The sequence below is a fragment of the Sinocyclocheilus rhinocerous genome, unplaced genomic scaffold (genome assembly GCF_001515625.1).
Source record: "Sinocyclocheilus rhinocerous isolate Xijiao unplaced genomic scaffold, SAMN03320098_v1.1 scaffold559, whole genome shotgun sequence".
Classification (NCBI taxonomy): domain Eukaryota; kingdom Metazoa; phylum Chordata; class Actinopteri; order Cypriniformes; family Cyprinidae; genus Sinocyclocheilus; species Sinocyclocheilus rhinocerous.
Window position 1 is genome coordinate 273,117 of NW_015635536.1, and position 18,656 is coordinate 291,772.

At 36.3% G+C, this 18,656-nt stretch overlaps 3 protein-coding genes across 6 annotated transcripts in view; all 3 read right to left on the bottom strand.

Annotated features, from left to right (window-relative positions):
- Positions 1–31: 31 nt before the first annotated feature.
- On the bottom strand, positions 32–5,173 carry renbp (renin binding protein). Its single transcript, XM_016561653.1, has 11 exons — positions 5,006–5,173; positions 4,196–4,301; positions 3,817–3,892; positions 3,585–3,660; positions 3,001–3,179; positions 2,508–2,732; positions 2,293–2,374; positions 1,920–2,095; positions 1,246–1,377; positions 1,068–1,155; positions 32–810 (listed from the first exon to the last, which is right to left on the bottom strand). The coding sequence occupies exons 2-11, from the start codon at positions 4,294–4,296 to the stop codon at positions 734–736; spliced, it is 1,212 nt and encodes a 403-aa protein (XP_016417139.1). The 5' UTR covers positions 4,297–4,301; positions 5,006–5,173; the 3' UTR covers positions 32–733.
- A 457-nt stretch (positions 5,174–5,630) lies between these two features.
- Positions 5,631–9,241, bottom strand: LOC107747209 (protein FAM107B-like). Of its 2 annotated transcripts, none has more exons than XM_016561655.1 (5): positions 9,103–9,241; positions 8,340–8,581; positions 8,144–8,246; positions 6,463–6,610; positions 5,631–6,092 (listed from the first exon to the last, which is right to left on the bottom strand). In XM_016561655.1, the coding sequence occupies exons 2-5, from the start codon at positions 8,521–8,523 to the stop codon at positions 5,976–5,978; spliced, it is 552 nt and encodes a 183-aa protein (XP_016417141.1). In that variant the 5' UTR covers positions 8,524–8,581; positions 9,103–9,241; the 3' UTR covers positions 5,631–5,975. The 2 variants fall into 2 exon arrangements, with proteins under 2 accessions (XP_016417141.1, XP_016417140.1); XM_016561654.1 differs by having other exon boundaries at positions 6,463–6,619.
- Positions 9,242–11,338: 2,097 nt separating this feature from the next.
- The window catches only part of LOC107747207 (protein bicaudal D homolog 2), a 26,162-nt gene continuing 18,844 nt past the window's right edge, over positions 11,339–18,656 (bottom strand). For 2 of the 3 annotated variants that reach the window (XM_016561650.1, XM_016561651.1), the window contains exons 9-10: positions 13,936–14,269; positions 11,893–11,971 (exon numbers count right to left, since the gene is read on the bottom strand). In XM_016561650.1, the coding sequence (XP_016417136.1) occupies positions 11,966–11,971; positions 13,936–14,269 (340 nt within the window). In that variant the 3' untranslated portion in view covers positions 11,893–11,965. Of the gene's footprint in view, positions 11,972–13,935; positions 14,270–18,656 lie in introns of all 3 variants that reach the window. The other variant, XM_016561652.1, reaches the window with a different exon arrangement.

The window sequence follows — 18,656 nt, forward strand, 5'->3', positions numbered from 1 at the left end:
ATCTGTTTCATGACTTTTAACCAGTTATTATAAACTCGTAGCTTATCTGAAGTGTTAAACAGTTTATTTTCAAGTAGTATGTCTTTGAGTTTCAGAGGTCCTCTGTTAGCAGCGAGCACGACACGAAACAGCCGTCACATAGTGAGATTTACAAAAGAATCAGCTAAAGGACAAAAGTATCACAGTAAGGTAAGCCAAAACAAAGATAACTTAAGTAGACGTCAACATTTATTCAGCACATTTGGAAAGTCTTTGTGTGTTTTATAATGTATGCAAAATTATAAAGAAATCTAATAGATGGACCAAAAGAGGCACTCAAAAGAGCAGCACAGTCATCATCAGAGGAGTGATTTCAAGTTTAAGAACATGTTTATAAACTCACATAGCTGAATAAAAACTTTTCATATCAAGAAAACCTTTGCAAGACAATCAGCTAGCGAACATAGTACTGGCCATAGCTAGAAATAATTAAATCAAAACAAAACTGGTCCCTTTCATTTAAATGTTGGATGAATGGTTTAATTAATAAAATGATGAATGTGAACCCATAATATAAACGTAACAGTAATACTGTAATAAATTAGAATAGTTAAAACTATGATTAAAATTTTATAATTGCATTTTTATGCAAACTGATCAGTTTGCATTTTTATGCAAACTGATCAGTTACAAGAATGTCGGTTACACTTTCCAGTCATATCTGGGTCATAGAGTGCAAAATGTCTGTGCAAGTTCAAGAATCCTGCCTTTCAAGAAGACCGTCCAGAAGCTTCTCACACATGTAGAGACACCGAGGAACATGGAAGAACCCTGGACAAATGTTGGGAGAAAATTTTAAAATGTATTCAAACTATTTAAAATGTTATATTCACAATATTATGAAAATCTTTGACCCCAAACTTTTGAATGTTAGTGTAGCTTATTAATTGGGTCTGAAAGATGCTCTGCTGCTCAAAAAAAAGGTATATTAATTTTGAATATGAATAATCACACAACAAAAATCTACAGAAAGTGAGCGTGAACCACGTGTGACAGTGATTGAAAGCATTTTCTTCATAGCTACTCACCTTTGAAGGGTCCTCCTTTGAAATCCAGCACAAGTTCTCCCTGACGACTCCGATATCCAAACCAATCGCCATGTTCCTCATCAGCAAACTTGAGAAGAGAACATGATGGATCTGAACTTCTTGTGATTATACTGAAAGAGCCTTACTCCAAATGAAATGTCTCTGAAACATCTCTTACATGTGTGAAGGTGTAGTCGTAGATCTGCTTGAACCGGTCCAGTAGCACAGGCTCTCTGCTGTGACTGTAAGCCATCAGGTAAGCAATCAGAGCTTCACAGTGAGGCCACCACAACTTCATATTCCACTCTAACTGTAAGACATACATTAAAACATGTCACAATTAAAACGCAAGAGCTGAACCACAAAAAAAGCTTTGGATGAAAACCAAAATATTAAAAGTCAGAAGGTGCATTTCCACTTAACTTAGGCTGAGAGGAAATAACTCTCCATACCAGCAGGGGGCAGTAATCTATTCATCATTCAAAGAGGGAACTCAAAACTAGGACGATATATAAGCCTTATACAAAGCAGCGCCTGTTTACAATTTTGACTAGAAATAATGGTGGGTCACTTTGTCCATTCTAGGCAGCCATGTCATGAAATTATTGACATATTGGAACTCATTGTTGCACACTTTCAGCACCTTAGTTTTTTTTCTTCTCGTGCCCTGGTTTACTAAAGCTGAACAGCCAATCATAGTGATTTTTCTCTGAACACACGTTCAATCAGCCAAAAAGCTACAGACAGGATCTGATTAGTGCCTATGGTGTGGAACAGACGCTCAGAAAGGCCGACTGTTGGCCTGTTCTCGCCTACGTCAAATTTGACATTGAATTATGGATATAATCTGACCTGAGTCGGACAATGACCGTCTACATCCAGGAAGTAGAAAAGGCCGCCATGTTGTTTGTCCCATCCGGTGTGGAAGGGGATCTCCATGAACTTATCCACAGCTGTCTTCTGCAGCTGCACGTCTCCTTTTTTCAGCGCGTACTGCAGCAAGAACCAGCCAGCCTCCAGAGCGTGACCTAGAGAGAGACGCCACTGATAGTAACAGATGCTGAATTTATGAGGACAGTGACCGTGAGGTTGGAGTTACTCCAAGACTCCTTATAAGATGCAGATAAACAAGCTAACAAACTGATCAGAGAATTCATGAGGAGGCTTCATTCATATTGTAATCAAGAAGTCATTGAACCTGTTGTATTTTGAAATGATCTTTTACCAGGGTTCTGCAACCGCCCTTGACAGCCAGGAAGTTCCTTTCCATTCAATGTGACATTTTCCAAAATGGCTTTTCCATCTCTCTGAGATGAAAGAATTTGGTATAATGTATCATTTGGCATTTTCTTCATCTCAGAATGTTTTTTTCATTGATACATTATAGGCATATTTTAGGCTTAGTGTCACAGCACTGAAGCTTGTTTAATGTTGGCTCACCTGTATGTGCTGCAGTATCCGTTCCACACACCATCCGCTCAGGTCTTTGTACTTTTCTGCAACATCAGTTCTACCCTCTGTCAGCTGATCTACCAGGCACAGGAGCATCATGGGAACTGCCATGCTGTTGATTGGCAGATCACCAGGAAGTTGAGGACGACCAAGATCTGACGAATCAGTCTGAACCCAGAATATCAACCGGTCCATCATGCTCTCAGCATCTGCCTGTGGAGAACACAGACAAAACAAATCCTGACCTGACATCAACCATGAGATATATGAAATAAACTAAAGATATAAAGTTATTTCAACATTTAAATCAGACGTGAGAAAACATTTAAATGCATAAGCTAAAATCACTGAAAGCTTCTCAGTTTTTAATAAAAAAAAGTATAAAGCATGACCTAACTGGCAGAGTCAATTCTGTATGCGTTATGTCATTATTATTTCAACCATTTTAAGTTCTAGGTGAGATGCTGACTAATAGTTTTACCTGCATCTCTTTGTCTTGTGTAATCCTGGACAGCTCATCCATGGCCATCACATAAAAACACTCGCTGAATATCGTCCTTTGAACCTTCACTGTTCGCCCATCTCTCGTCAGGCAGAAGGCACATTTCCCCGGGCCGCTGGAGGCCTGAACTCGAGCAAACTTTTGCAGAAATGCAGCACCTGAAAGTCAAGATGCACGTATACATGTTAACTTTTGAACAGGGTCATTTGGGGAAATTCAATTATTTTGACTTCTGAATTACTGTATATGTCAACGTGTTTCATGCATTAGATTTTTTAGGGCACTACTAAATAAAAAATAAAAAAATGCCATTTTTATGAACACTTGTTTTTGTAATTTCTGCAGATCCAGTTTCTGCATATAAATCTCTCTCTCGGCTCGCCAATGCTGCATTTATTTGGTCAGAAATACAGTCAAAACAATAATATTGTGAAATATTACAATATAAAATAACTTTTCTATTTTTAACTATAATTTATTCCTGTGATAACAAAGCTGTATTTTCAGTAGTCATTACTCAAATGGATGGATGGAAAAAGCAACTGAGAAACCGAATCCCAAACCTGATTTAGCAGCCTCAAGAATCTCGGGTCTGTGAAATCTTTCCATTGTACGATACAGCCTGCTGTACATCCAGACCTAGTGGATGTGTCAGACATCAGACACTCAATTTAACACAGCTTTTATAGAAAAAATTTGAAATAATTTAATTAAAAAATCGTCAGCTTATGATTAATATATGAATAGAAAGAACTTGAAAATAAACACTAAAATGAAAGAAAAAAAATATCTAACCTGTCTCCCTTGTAACCACACATATTTCAGCTCATCATAGACCTTCCCATCTTTTCCAAGGCAGTTAAAAAAACCACTAAAGTCAATAAAATGAAAAATATTTAACAGGGGCATTATATTTAATCCACATGTTAAATCAATTAATTGTTAAATTAACAAACACTTATAACTCAGCAAAGTATGTATTTGAATACTCTTTGAATGATGGGTGTCCCTCAGGGTTCAGTGCTGAGGGCAATTTCAATGTTTCAGCATTTATGTTTGTTAACCATTCAGGGTTACAGAATACAAATATTGTAGCATCCAGTTAGATATTTAAAGAATTAGGCCTATAATGAAATTCTGCTAAAGCCATTTATTAAAATGTGAATAATTTCACCCGTGTTCCTTGTCATGGGAATATTTTAGCCAAAAATCCACGACTCTGTCCAGTTCAGTCCGGATTCTCTCTTGATACTGTTCCAGCAGTGCTGCAGTCATTGTTCCTTAAAATAAAAGTGACGGTTTAGGGTCATACAGGATGGCTGTTTTATAGTAGGACATAATAAAGTTTGAATATGTGGGTATTGCAGTAGTGATCATGTGATGTTAAAAACTGACCCTTGATCTTTGTCAGTGAATCAGTGTTTGTCCATATGTTAACTTTATATCTCTGTCAGCTGTGTATCATACACCTAAAATGTTTGCATAATCAATAACTCAGCAATGCAAAGATGAATTCAGTTTAAGTCTTGTTAAACTCTCCTAAATAAGCATTTAAGTACGTGAAGCAGTGTGATGTTTTCGATATGCTTTTTATTCATGAAAACTGTGACAGTATCTTAACCAATCAGAAAACTAAACTAAAACATTAAAACTACAAAGCATTTTTTAAATAGCAACCACTGTCAGCCGTTCAGGTTATTTATTAAACACAAGCTTTTGCTTACTGCTTCATTAACATTATCTGCTTGAACGAACTAAAAGCTTTTAGAGGTAAAGGCAACTCTAAGTGTTTGCTGACTCTCTACAAGAAGTTAATTTGTGGAACTGGTTCTTAAATCTGTGATAACTGATGATGATATTCCCGTAAAACTCTGCATATTGCGTGCCAGTGGAACAACACAACTTTACAAGAAAAACAATAATCATGTCAAAACTTGCGTCCCTTGGCATTTCCCTGCTTGCAAAACACTTCATATTCACTTACCTGTTTTTCCAGACGAAGAAAACCCCTCCTTCTATAGCCTACTATACTTGACTGTTTTTTAAACGATCTTCTTTTTAGTGACAGTGAAAATAAAAGCGCTTATAAGTCGACTCTTCCTCCGTTTTTGCAGAGACTGTGAAAAACGGCACATCATATGACCAACATCCAGACAGCTGCTCCTGTTTATTCCGCTTTCCTGAGCTCATTCGCCGGCTGCTATCCCTGCTCATCCAATCACAGCGCAGGAGAACAGGCGAGGGCGTGTTTAGTGGGCTCAATGTTAGCGCTGCACTTGCGCAACACGCTTTAGTTTCGCAAGCACTGCTACCGTTTGATTTCTGCGCAAACAGAGCGTCTTTTCACGATGGAACCGTTTTACTGCAAATGCAGGTAGACTGACATTAAAGCAAGTTGTTTAAGTTGTATAAATAGTTCGATATGGTTTGATTTTTTACAATAGGACAAAACTTACAATACTGACATTAGAAATACCTTTAACACCTAGGCTATTACACATTAAACATTCGCCACAGTAGATCTTTACCCCGTTATTATTTTTACTACTACTAATAATAATAATCAAAAACATGGATAGGACAACCATGTAGTTGAACAAGTACCATGGTAGAATTGTGTTTTTTATTTAATGACCTTTCAGGTTTTACAATAAAACTGGCCTCCACTCTCAACAAAAAAGTTAAACAAAATGACAGAATGATTTCAGCAGATTTTGTATAGTTTTACAGTACTAGGGCCTATCAGTAATTGTAGTTATTATAATAGCTAATGGTATTTTAAGATTATCATGGGTGTGTTTTTTAACATTATTTAATTATTACAGAACACAATGAAATGTAGTGAACTGCAACAGACTGTGAAAAAGTTTAATAACAAAATAATGAATATAATGAAACTGTGTACTGTGTTTGCAAATGAAGCATGTGTTTAGTCAGATCAGCGCTGGTCAGATTCAGGAGTGGAGGTTCTTCTGTAGAGCTGTGTGAACTTTCCTCAGGTTCTGTCTCACTCGGACGAACTCCAAGAGCTGGACCTCCTCACATAGCCTCTGCTCCTCCTCCTTCTCCTTCTGAGAAGCAACAAGACAAATCACAAAACACTTAAGGCTAATACAACTGATGAAATCATAACCTTAAATTTGACCATGGTAACGAGATTCCACCAGTTACTACAGGTATTGAAACATGTGGTAAACAAAATTACATTAAAGATCGTGAAAGCACAGTTCATTCATATTAATTTATTATGATAACACAGTAAAAAAAAAATTAAAGTAGTGACTATGCTGGAAACTAGAGGTAACATGGTCAAGAATTAAGGAATATACCAAGAGCAATGTGAAAACAAAATCAATACTACACATTACACAATTGTTGTTCACAGCATTTGTGTTTGATTAGTTGTTTTCAGCACACACACACTGTGCTGTGGCTGCTGACCATCATCTCCTGATGTTTGCTCTGGCGTTCGAGCAGCACCTGCTCCAGAGGACCCCTGCTCTGCTCTCCCTCCTCTCTCTGGGTCTGCTCTGTCTTCCTCTTCTCCAGAACCATCTGAAGCTCCGGCTTACAGCACACCACCAGCCCTCTGTCCCGCCAAAAGGGCCCAAGCACAAACAACACATATAAAAGTAACATTTTACCAGTGCTATGCTAGCATTTTTATATGCTGTAATAGTTTTGAATTAGCTTTTTATTTTAGTTTTCATTTTAAAGTTTTTCATCTAATATTGATATTTTATTTTATTTAAACTTTATTTAAATTAACGAAAACATTTTTAATAGTTTGTTTTAGTTAACATCAACAACACTGCATGTAAAAGTAATAGAAGAACTCTACTTAATATCCTTAAGGAGAAAATCAAGTGCTACGCTTTTTTTGTCCAGGAATGCTTTTTTTTACTTTTTCTTTTTTTTTTGTCCAGGAACCACATTCCTATCAAACAACTATGGACCAATAACTATCCCTAAAATCAGATAGATTGATAGGAATATTGATCCTACTAGGGGGGAAAATCTTCCAAATATACAGCAAAATAACTGGTGATAATGTATCTAGGTAAAATTTACATTTGCATTTTTTGCGTTTAGCGAACACTCCTATCCAAAAATTTAAAAAATGACATTTTATTAAAATTTTTGAGGAAAAGCTAAAATAATTTTTCTTGTGTTTTTGTATTATGACATCATTTGGTATGGAGCCCCTCTTGCAAATCTTTTGCGTTCCCCTCACAAAAACATTAAAATAATTTTTCCTCCCACTTTGTATTATTTCCATCACAAAAGTTTTAAGAGGGAATGTTTCTCAGGGGAATGTAAAAGTTTTGTATCAAAATGCAAACGTTTTGCAATGAAATGTGACGTTTTTTAGGGAAACACAAAACTTTTGCATTTTGGGAATGTGAAGTTTTTAGGGTGAATGCAAAAGTTTTGCGTCGGAATGCAAACATTTTGCGAAGGACCATAAGGTTTCTAAGGAAAACTAAATTTCTGCATCAAATGCTTGGGAATGTGAAGATTAGGGTGAATGCAAAAGACTGCAACAGAATGCAAAAGTTTTGCGAGGGAACATAATGTTTAATCTGGCAACGCAAAGTTTTGTGAGGGAACAAATTAAGTATTTTCTACAGGGGAATAAATTACATTTCAATGCTTTTGTATTCCCCTAAGAAACTTTCTGCTTGCCCACAAAAGCATGAAATATACTTTTTCTTTCAACCTAGTATTATTTCCAACACAATGTTTACAGTGAAATGTAAAAGTTTTATATAAAAAAACATCCTTCTTATCTTTTTTTAACCCATCACCAGTGAACTAAGGGGCTTCATAGATATCATGAGATTTAACTGTAATTTTTGAGCCCATATTTCTCTGCCAAACTGACCGAACTATTGTTTTTCAGTAGTGTCAGCAGGCCTATCATTACAATGTCTGCCACAGTGTGGCCTGATAATACCAGAGGGTGTACTATTGCACACACATGACTGCCTGACACAAAAGACCAGCGAGAGAGAGAGAACGAGGCATCATTAATATTTCAACAACCCACTTAAAAAAGCTCAGCGATTTATTAAAGTCTCCATGACAGTATCTGATTTGGAGCATTTTATGGTGATCTTACTTTTTGTGGGCCAGTAACAGCTCCTTGTGAAGCTCCTGATGGCTCCTCGAGGCTTTCACCGGGTTGTTCAGGTTCCAGGGGCCCTCTGCAATATCACATTTATCTGCATTTTCATAGACACAAACGTTATTTCTGCAAAATTCTACAAGACACACTTCCCATGTCACTGTCTGTGAAAAACGCCAGGACAACGCACCTCGATTATGGCCAGGATGATGCAAAGAACTACAATCAAATGTGTCTGTGGGCGTCTTTGCTCTGGACTGTGCTGGTCTGGAGTTGGAGACGTGGTTGTGTCCTGCGACGCTGTTGGATAAGGCATTTTTGAGCTCTTGTTCGGACGGTCTAGTCGGGAGTGTTTGTGAAGCGGCCGATCTCATTGCACACACAGGTATCAAGAAGAGCCCTCAGCCAAAGCTCCTGCTGCATGCTGGGAAACTGTGCGTTTGGGATCGTCAATGAAGGCAAAGAGAGTGACAAGAGGGGTGAGTTTCACCTAAGTGGGATGTATAATTTATCAGCTGGTCAAATGCCTGCCCACTCAAATGATTTATTTGTCATTTCAAGCAAAATTAGAACAGATTGCTGACTGACAGATAAATGCATGCATTATATTTTCATGCAAGTGGCTAAGATGTATTATAAATTTGACTAAAAATACATTTATATACTGCAAACATCTATGTATAGGAATAGACACACAACAGCATTATATTTAAAAGCATTAAAATAATCATAATCTCAGTTTTGACAGAAAAGCATCAGAACAATTGAAACACGCAAATGCAATGAATAATTCACTCAGATACTGATTCCAGTCTAGGCATGTTGTAAACCTCATCATCCAGGTGTAATGATACTATTGTGGAAATCACACTTATGTTGAAACACTGTGGCTTCAAATGCACTATAGCGGATAAGCTGTATTAAAAATATCCAAAGCGCAGCTCTGAACTCACCGAAAGTGCGTCAACGCTCCATGAGCGAGGTCCCATCTGAGCAGCAGTGAGTACAAGCTATCTATTTACCACACAACAACACAGGGGACACCTGAGAAAGCTGCCACTGTATCTCGCTGTCCGTCAATGTGAGGCGCACTTCACTTGAACGCCGCTTGGGGGCAGTGAGTGAACGACAAATCCAAATAACTCACAATCTGTCACCGAGTGCGCAAAAAGACGCACGCACAATTTCTTCTTTATTACAAATATGTTGCACATAAACAATGTGAATAGTTGGCTATTTTTAAAAACTACATTTTAAGTCGTGTACACTCATGAGATGAGGACTCCAGTTATATCAGTAGCCTAATAAAAGCGGTTTTATTTTGAATGGAGTGGGTCGCCTCATGGAGGCAGGTTTAGATCACATGACCAGCCAAAAACGCGTTTTCGGACGCTTTCCGATTATAGAATAAAATGTGACCCTGGAGCACAAAACCAGTCTTAATCGCTGGGGTATATTTTTAGCAAAAAAAAAAAAACATTGTATGGGTGAAAATTATCGATTTTTCTTTATCATTAGGATATCAAGTAAAGATCATGTTCCATGAAGATATTTTGTAAATGTCCTACCGTAAATATATCAAAACTTAATTTTTGATTAGTAATATGCATTGCTAAGAACTTCATTTGGACAACTTTAAAGGCGATTTTCTCTATTTAGATTTATTAGGTTTTGTGGTCCAGTGTCACAAAAAAGCATGGCTGCAAATGGAGCGTTTAACATGACTGAATATCAAAGGGTGTATTAAAATACTAATACTATTTTTAGTATGTTTGTATTCTTCACTATTTCATGAGAAAATTAATACATTATTACATTAATACATTTCTTCAGACCCTTTCGTTACATTTGCGTTGAGGGAGAACAGTCACAGAAGCGCGGGCTCTTGTTAGCTGTGTAACAAGAGAGTCGTCACCCTGAGCTCAGGGATCTTTTTACTTCAGGATGTAATGACAAAAATTGACCCCTCTGACTAAAGCTGGGCAAACGCCAAACTAGAGGGCACAAAACCCTCAGACCTGAAATATGACTCTGGGAACTCCAAAGTGGAGCACTTGATGTGTGATGAATGGAGAGCACTGAAATTAAACAGGGCGACTGACCAATATGTCAAAACTAACAAGAGTAACAGTAGCTCTCAAAATCTAGTTGAATGTGTTCAATTATCTAAAAATGGAAAACCTACAAATACAACTGCATTACTTTTAAATGCTAGATTAGATATAAGCACATAAACATACAGTATGGGTAGTTGACAATGGTAGAAAATGGGATAATTTAGGTTAATATTTAAAAATATTCAACATTCAATCACCTTTTTACCATCAACTTGCTTCAGGGTTATTATTATCTTAAACTATAAATTTTCATGACTTATATGAAATAAAATAAACATCAACTGAAATGAAATATTAAAAAAACAAAAAAAAACTTTATATCAGATAGTTCCAAAGGCAACATTTCTCATTTTCATTTAGTTTACTAAAATAACTATACCACTAAAACATAAAAACTAACAAAATTGCTACAATTTTAAAATGAAAACAAAATATAACTGCTTGACATTTCAAGTCATCCTCAATAAGGCAAACATAATACAACAAATAGACAAACATTGAAATCTTTATTTTTTTTCACTACATATTCACAAACAAGATCTGATATTGCATGGAAATTACCATTCTGTAGGGCTGAACAATAGAATATAAAAGAAAATCAGGTTAAAAAAATTAACAGAACAATAAAATAAAAAAAATACAATAGGAAGCTTTTTTCAATATGGAAATATCATGAAAGACGGAGATGAAAGTGTTGACAGGCAGGTCGACACAACATCTTACAAATACACACACGGTTCTGACAAGAACAGTAAAATATAATTTTTAACAAAACAAGCCTATTGCCGGGAATGTAACATTATCTGTACATACGTGCATAAACAAAAGTCCATAATTAGTCTTAAAACAACCTAAACCCTTAACATCAATTCAATAAACAAAATATTAAACCTATTATCTACAAATTTTCACACAAAACATCAAAGTATTAAGGCACTATTTTAAATCCCATTACATTTTTTCCCCAGTCAACGTGTTCCCTTTGATATGAACACAACCATTACAAGTTTACCACTGTCCTATTTAAAAATAAAGCACATTTGTCTAACAGTGCTGTTGGTTAACTGTGTTGTAGGCAGAATAAACTGGCAGTTTGGTAATTGTATTTATTTATTTATTTAGCATGAGCTAATTAGCAGCAAAAGTCTTTGTACCTATGCATAGTTGATCGTTCCGTTTACTGGTTGTATGTGTTCGTTTGTTTTGTACTTCACTGTAGCGGTCTTTAAAGGCCAGGGCAAGTTATATTGTAGAACTGCACAACTGGTCAGTTATACCAGAGGAACGTCCTCCATGATAGCTAAAAAAAATCAGTTTTTAAAGGCTAAAACCAAAACAAGGTGTGTTTATCTATGGCTTGTATAAGAAAAGGTCAGTCACAGCCAGTTAGACTAAACAATACTGATCTCCAAGTGTTTTTGGTTTGGTACGTGTGTTCATGAATAAGGAAAAATCTGATGGCATGAAATGACTGTGTTCAGCTTTCAGTATCTTGAAGCTGAACGACTTGATCCAGACAAATGGAAGACAACCATATGAAAAAACAGGCGAGAGACAGGGTGGAAGGAGAGGCACGAGAGACATGACGAGAGAGAGATCCAATGAGGTGAGGACAGGTCTGCAGGGTAAGGGTGTTCATGAACTGGGCATGAACATGGTCCATGTGTACTGGAGCACAGAGGGAGACACAAGGAGGATTTCATCTCTGCAAAGACAGTGAGACAGTAAGTCAAATGTGTTCATTCATACAAATGCCAAATGCTGAGCTGATATTAGAGATGGGAGAAAATAAGATAAGATACAATGACAACAGACTGATTTAAACGATGAAGAAAACTGTCATGGAGAAATAGTATGGAGGAAAGCTTAAAAGAACGCCATGGGTTCGATACGAGCTCAATTACACATCAAAGATTATAAAAAGTCCGATCTTGCATCATAAACATCCATTTCAAGTAAATCTCCACCAGCATGTTTCTTCACATTTTTTTTTGCATTATGTAAAAGTACCATATCATTTATCAGTGATATTGAAGATTTTTTTTTAGTTGAACCATATTGGTTATTGCATATTTCATTTTGACCATTTCCACAATTCTTACCTTGGCCATCTAACGCTCATTTAAAGACAAATCTTTAATAACACTAGTAATTTAATAACTCTGTCATTTTTACCAAATCTCAAAATGAATATCCATTTTCCTGCTTCACATCATAACGGTGTGGTGCAACATGCAGACTGATTTTTAGTTTTAATGTTTTATTTCTTATCTTTTTAAGACAAAATCTTAGTTTTGACAATCATCATTTATCAGCCATAAATTAAACCCTGACCATTTTTATATCCAATCTATTAGCCAATCAAATCAGAATATCATGTGATCATGTGACACTGAAGACTGGAGTAACGATGCTGAAAATTCAGCGTTGCCATCAAAGTAATATATTACATTTTAACATTAAAAAAAGAACAAAACTGTTTTTAAATTGTAAAAATATTTCATAATATTACCGTCTTTGCTGTATTTTTGATCAAAGAAGTATATAGCATGGTAAGACTTCTTAACATTTTTTTTTTTTTTTTTCCCCAAATCTTACCGAACCTAAACTTTTGATGTTGACGTTGAACGGTGTATGTTAAAACCAGCAAATGGTAACATGATTAAAAAAAAACTGATGCAAAGAATCTAAACACATGAGAAAGAATTTGTGTTTTTATAGCGCTTCAATGAAATGCTCAACCAAGTGAGCAGAAACATCTAATTCTGAACCTCACAATGCACTTTTTTTTATTGCTTCATCAGAGTTGGTGGTAAAATTGTTTTACTTATGTGATGGTCAACAACTGAGCAGTTAGGTGGCTCTGAACTTTGTCTGGCGTGTGTAAGTGTGTGTTGACCTTTTCGCTGCATCAACACTTCTTTGCTGTTTTTGGAGTTGACCTCGTTTCCCCTTAATCTCACGACTAGGATTAGACACAATTTCCTCAACAAAATCCTGACACGAGTCTGAATGGCTCACTAACCTAGAGGATGCTTTTGTCCTACAGGACGATTTCTGGTGTTTATCTGATGGACTGTGTGGAGTGGACTGATCGCTAGAAGATGTTACACTCGATGTTGCCCTAGGGAAAATTTTAGATTGCGTCGTAGACACTGTATTTGAACATGCAAAACGACTAAAAGAAGTTCCCTCATCAGATCGAGATTTAGAGATGTTAGACTGCTTTTTGAGAAACGCACGTTCTGCATTAGACTTCTTGGAAGGTTTTAAATCATTCTCCTGCATTGTAACTTTACGTCTTTTCTCTGATCCATCAGTTCTACCTAATTGTGTATCAAGGGTTTCGACAGAACGTGAACCGCCTTTGCTCACTGGTGCAGATGCGCGACGTGTTTTAATAAACGTGTTACTGCGCAGCGGCGCTGACACTTTCAGGCTATTTCCCTGTGATTCGTTAACTTTGGGTTGTCGTGACTGGATAGCAAACGGTCCCAACCCTCCACTAGAGTCATCTAACGAGCGAGACGAACCTGACCCGTAACTACGAACGAAAGTAGTGTCGCGCACAAGACCGACAGATGCTAGACTCCGCGTGGACGTAGAGGACTCGGGTTCATTTGAGGCAGAAAAAGACGAGCATGAGGAAGAAGAGGAGGGCGCTCTTACGGGGCTGCAGTGAAGGCTGCGTGAGAGCGCCCTCATGTGGCTGCTCGTGTTCTGCAGGCCGGCAGGCACTAGCAGCGGACTGGAGCGTGGACTGCTTCTCATGCGGCTCCGCGGGGCTCGGCCTGATTTGGACAGATGCTTGGTCCGGGAGTGGTGCGGGCTGCCACCGTTACTGAGAGGGGACAGAGGGACCTCCAGGTCCTCCAGCCGCTGGGTCAGTGCCAGCTTCTGCTGAATGGCCATGCGGAGGAGAGAGTTGAGCGTCTTTTTCTCATCCTCAGCGGCGGCGAGCTGTCTCTGCATCTCATCTAACTGAGTTACATACTGGTCACATCTGTAAAGATGATAAGGATACAGGAAACAGGAACGGAGATACATATAAAATGAAATAACGAAAGAATAAAAGGGATTACTTTTTGCATAAACATCCCTTAAAAAAACACTTTAGTTTTTTATTAGAAACTGATGCAAGAATGTGTAGAATAGTCTTTGTTGTCCTCATGAGAGCGCTACACAACAGACTGAGAGCCTTTGATGTTCAAACAATAAAATGCTTCACTTCTGAATGTTTGAGTAAAAACACATAAGCCAATACAGTTGACATTGATAACTAGTATTACTTGCAAAGGAAATCATCATTATTACTTTTGCTTATACTTTGGGTTAGTGATTAATAAGAAACTTTGGCCTGTAACTTGTTAGGCAGTGTTTGTGATACAGACATGATAGACCAACTGTATTTTATCTTTAAAATACAGTTTTTGTCTTTTCTTTTTAGTCTGGTGGTGGGAAAAAGGAAAAAAATAAAAATAAAAAAAACTTACTAAACAATCCCTTTCACATCAAAATGATCAAAACACTACACACATAATATACTGTAGCAGTGAGCTCCATTGACTTTGACCAGCAACCAACTACCAATTAACTAGTGGTCTTTTTAAAACGGCTGATATATACACAATCCCATTTAAACAGGGTTCGCACAGAAACTGCTAATTGAAATTCCAGGACTTAAGGACTTTAAGCACTACTTTTTTTGGTTTTCAAGGACTAAAATCAGAGATCACAATATCGTTATCTTTCAAATACTAATAAATAAACGAATAAAACAAAATGAAACAAATAATGTGCAATGACTCTGGCAACTTTAACATTTGAAAGGATACTATGGCAAAGTTATCAATTTCCTTATTCAAAGTGATTTTTTTTTCATGAATACATGATTAACCTGAAGAGTAAAAGCTTCATCATACACTTGGAAAATTATGAGCTATATCATGTTCATGGACACTAGGGGTGTGACAATACACTTAGCTCACGAGATGAGACAAAATACAAATACTTGGTTCACTAGAACGAGACGATATTTTAAAACCATTTTTAAGAAATTTTTAAATGACAAAATATTTGTCTTTTAATCACAAAAAAACTAAACGCTGAACTCCCAAAAACAATGTAGTTGTATTTTGAAATATTTTAACTAATCTAGAGCCCTAACTAACTATTATTTTGGTAGTCAAGTAATCTACTGATTAGTTTGACAATTGAGTAATCTGATATTTTTTAGTAATAAAAAAAGACCTAAGTGAAAAACAGCCCTTAGTATGACTACATTTATATACAGTATATTAAACTAACAATGAGACAATAATAATTTGTTCGAATAAAGTAGCAAAGTCAAGTAATCACATGGTTTTATTGAACAACACTTAAAATACATAAAGTAATATGCCTACATAATATGAACATAACCAACTTAAGTACATTATGTATTATAACAAATACCGCTTTTCACCTAAAGGAGTAATATCGCGAGATCTCGTGCGCTCCCAAAAGCCGGGTGAAATGACTATTTAACACGCGCTGCATTGTTCCTTTTCCGAAAAAAGATTGTTTTTATCGAAAACAAAAATCAGGGTTTCTGCAGGATTTTAAGCTCAAATTTAAGATCTTTTTAAGACCTGCACAGATAAAATTAATACCATATGAGCGGGGTAGGGCAATGTCTATAGTACCATATTAAACTGTAAAATTACTGTAAAGCATAATTTACAGTTCAGATACAAGTTTTCACAAAAACACATAGTTTTATAAAATGATGAACTTTACATTTCAGCCTTTAAGCCATTTTTAAGAAAACAAATGAGCCAAAAGTATTAATTATTATATTAATTTAAACAATTATTATCAATAAATTACTATATCAATTAAATAACAAATTAGGGGTGTGCGATATCTTGATCATTTTCGGGAATTTTATCGATAACGGTAATTAGACAATATTTTGCTGAATGTGTTATTGTGCTGATATCTTATCTCTAATTGTGCTGACAACTGACTTCTGAATTTTTTGATATTCTTCATATTCTGTGTGGTCAGTTCACAGCAGTGATAGAAATTAATTATTTCCAATAAGTTTTATGGCCATTTTTATCTTTAAGCCATTTTTTGAGTCAAATTCTTGCATTTGGGCTGTTACCAAGCAAATGAAATCAGTATCAACAAAATTGATCTTTGCAATGCAGAGGAAACACAGAAGCTGCATTAGAAGTGTCATTTAGATGCATTTACACACTGTTTAATGCAGCACTGAGGGACATGGAGGATTTGAGACTTTAGTTTTTGCAACTTTACAGATCTTCTTTATGCACCAAGAGCTTGTAACACTCCAAAGAGAAAGGAAAATTTGAAATCGCATCATATGACCCCTTTAACCTGCAGATACAAATGCATACATTTTTTTTGATATTTTAAACAAAACATTAAAAACTGATGTTTGAACTTATTTAAAAAATGAAACGGTACCTTAAATGTGAAATTAAAACCGCCAGTAGGTGGCAGCAAGTCACTGTTAAGTGAGTCATTGCGATTGAACCGAATCATTTAAACGGTTAATTCATTCAGGAACAAAACAGCGTCATGTTGCTCAGTGTAAATATATTACTGTGGTGCAGAATGATATGCATAATGCAACTACAGTTATTACAACTTTTGTTTAAAGGAATAATCACACAATACGCTAGTTTAACTCTCATTAGATTAAAAGATAAATTAAACCGATTTATGCCTTCATTTGCACTGTACTGTAAATTAAAACTAACTGAAATTTCTAGTGTCTTAATGAGGAATTATGAGAGGTTATGCTATTACACATACATTTCTAACATGTAAATTATTGAAGCCAAATACTTACATTTCCCCAAGCTGTGTAGCTGTAGTACAGTATTCATAGGCTTAATCATTATACAGTGGCCCCATTTTAACTCTCTCTTTATATTACCCTTATTGTAGATGGATGCACAGAGGAAGACAAGAGTAAAAAGTGCAGTGTGGGAGTACTACACTCAACCAACACCAGGAAAGGCAGTTTTTGTCAGAGTCCGTGGTATTCTTAATTTTGACATTAATTGAACGTGCAGCGCTCATGTTTATTTCATGAAATCATAGCCTTTTGAAGTTTAATCGTCACATTCAGCCATATCGCAATTCTGGTCTTTCCGTCCCCAAATTTAAGACCTCTTGATATCATAATTAAGACTTTCTTGTACAATTTAAGAGTTTTTAAGGCCTTAAATTTGATACAACTAAATTTAAGACTTTTTAAGACCCGCGGAAACCCTGAAAAATTAACACTAACTTCATATATACTGCCTTTTAAACATTCAAGTACTTTTCAAGTACCTTTTCATAAATATGGCTGTTTTCAAGGTTTTTTTTCAGGACTTACATTTCAAAAAGTCAAATTCAAGTACCGTATTGGCCCGAATATAAGACAACCCTGATTATAAGACGACCCCCCTTTTTCCAGATGTACCTTTTGGAAAAAGGCTTTTTAAAAACCAAATCTTGTTTTTTCTCAGTAAAAGTAGCTGTAGTACAGTATTCATAGGCTTAATCATTATACAGTGGCCCCATTTTAACTCTCTCTTTATATTACCCTTATTGTAGATGGATGCACAGAGGAAGACAAGAGTAAAAAGTGCAGTGTGGGAGTACTACACTCAACCAACACCAGGAAAGGCAGTTTTTGTCAGAGTCCGTGGTATTCTTAATTTTGACATTAATTGAACGTGCAGCGCTCATGTTTATTTCATGAAATCATAGCCTTTTGAAGTTTAATCGTCACATTCAGCCATATCGCAATTCTGGTCTTTCCGTCCCCAAATTTAAGACCTCTTGATATCATAATTAAGACTTTCTTGTACAATTTAAGAGTTTTTAAGGCCTTAAATTTGATACAACTAAATTTAAGACTTTTTAAGACCCGCGGAAACCCTGCAGTAGTTTCATTGCATTGGGCTCCAACTGGTGTGGGAATGAAATCAAATTCACCTATTTTCTGGCTCCCCAGGGCAACCAGATACTGATCCCCCAGAGGAGAGGGCAGGTCAGAGTTGGTGATGACCACTTTGTCCGGACCCATCGAATGCAGCAGGTTCATCACCTGAAATAAACCCAGCAGTTTCAGTTTCTGTCCAAATTAGACTAGAGAAGCAGAACTGCTGCAACAAAAAAAAAATGTAGCTGATAAAAACTTACTTCAACTGCATCTTTTTCTGAACTTATGTTTCTACCAGTGAGGAGCCTGTGAGAAAGAAAATGAAATTATAGATATTTACATGTGTTGGGTGTGTCATAACGGCGATGACTTATCGGTGAACCTCAAGCATAACGACTATACGTCCTAAGCATGTGCACAGATCTCTGACACAACCACATAT

Coding starts and splice junctions, on each gene's coding strand:
- renbp (XM_016561653.1), bottom strand. CDS start 4,296: ATGACTGCAGCACTGCTGGAACAGTATCAAGAGAGAATCCGGACTGAA. Junction 2,733..3,000: donor CACAAGACAAAGAGATGCAG/GTAAAACTATTA, acceptor TGTTCTCCACAG/GCAGATGCTGAGAGCATGAT. Junction 1,378..1,919: donor ACGGTCATTGTCCGACTCAG/GTCAGATTATAT, acceptor TATGTCTTACAG/TTAGAGTGGAATATGAAGTT.
- LOC107747209 (XM_016561654.1), bottom strand. CDS start 8,523: ATGAGATCGGCCGCTTCACAAACACTCCCGACTAGACCGTCCGAACAA. Junction 8,247..8,339: donor TCATCCTGGCCATAATCGAG/GTGCGTTGTCCT, acceptor ATGAAAATGCAG/ATAAATGTGATATTGCAGAG. Junction 6,620..8,143: donor CTGTTACTGGCCCACAAAAA/GTAAGATCACCA, acceptor TGGGCCCTTTTG/GCGGGACAGAGGGCTGGTGG.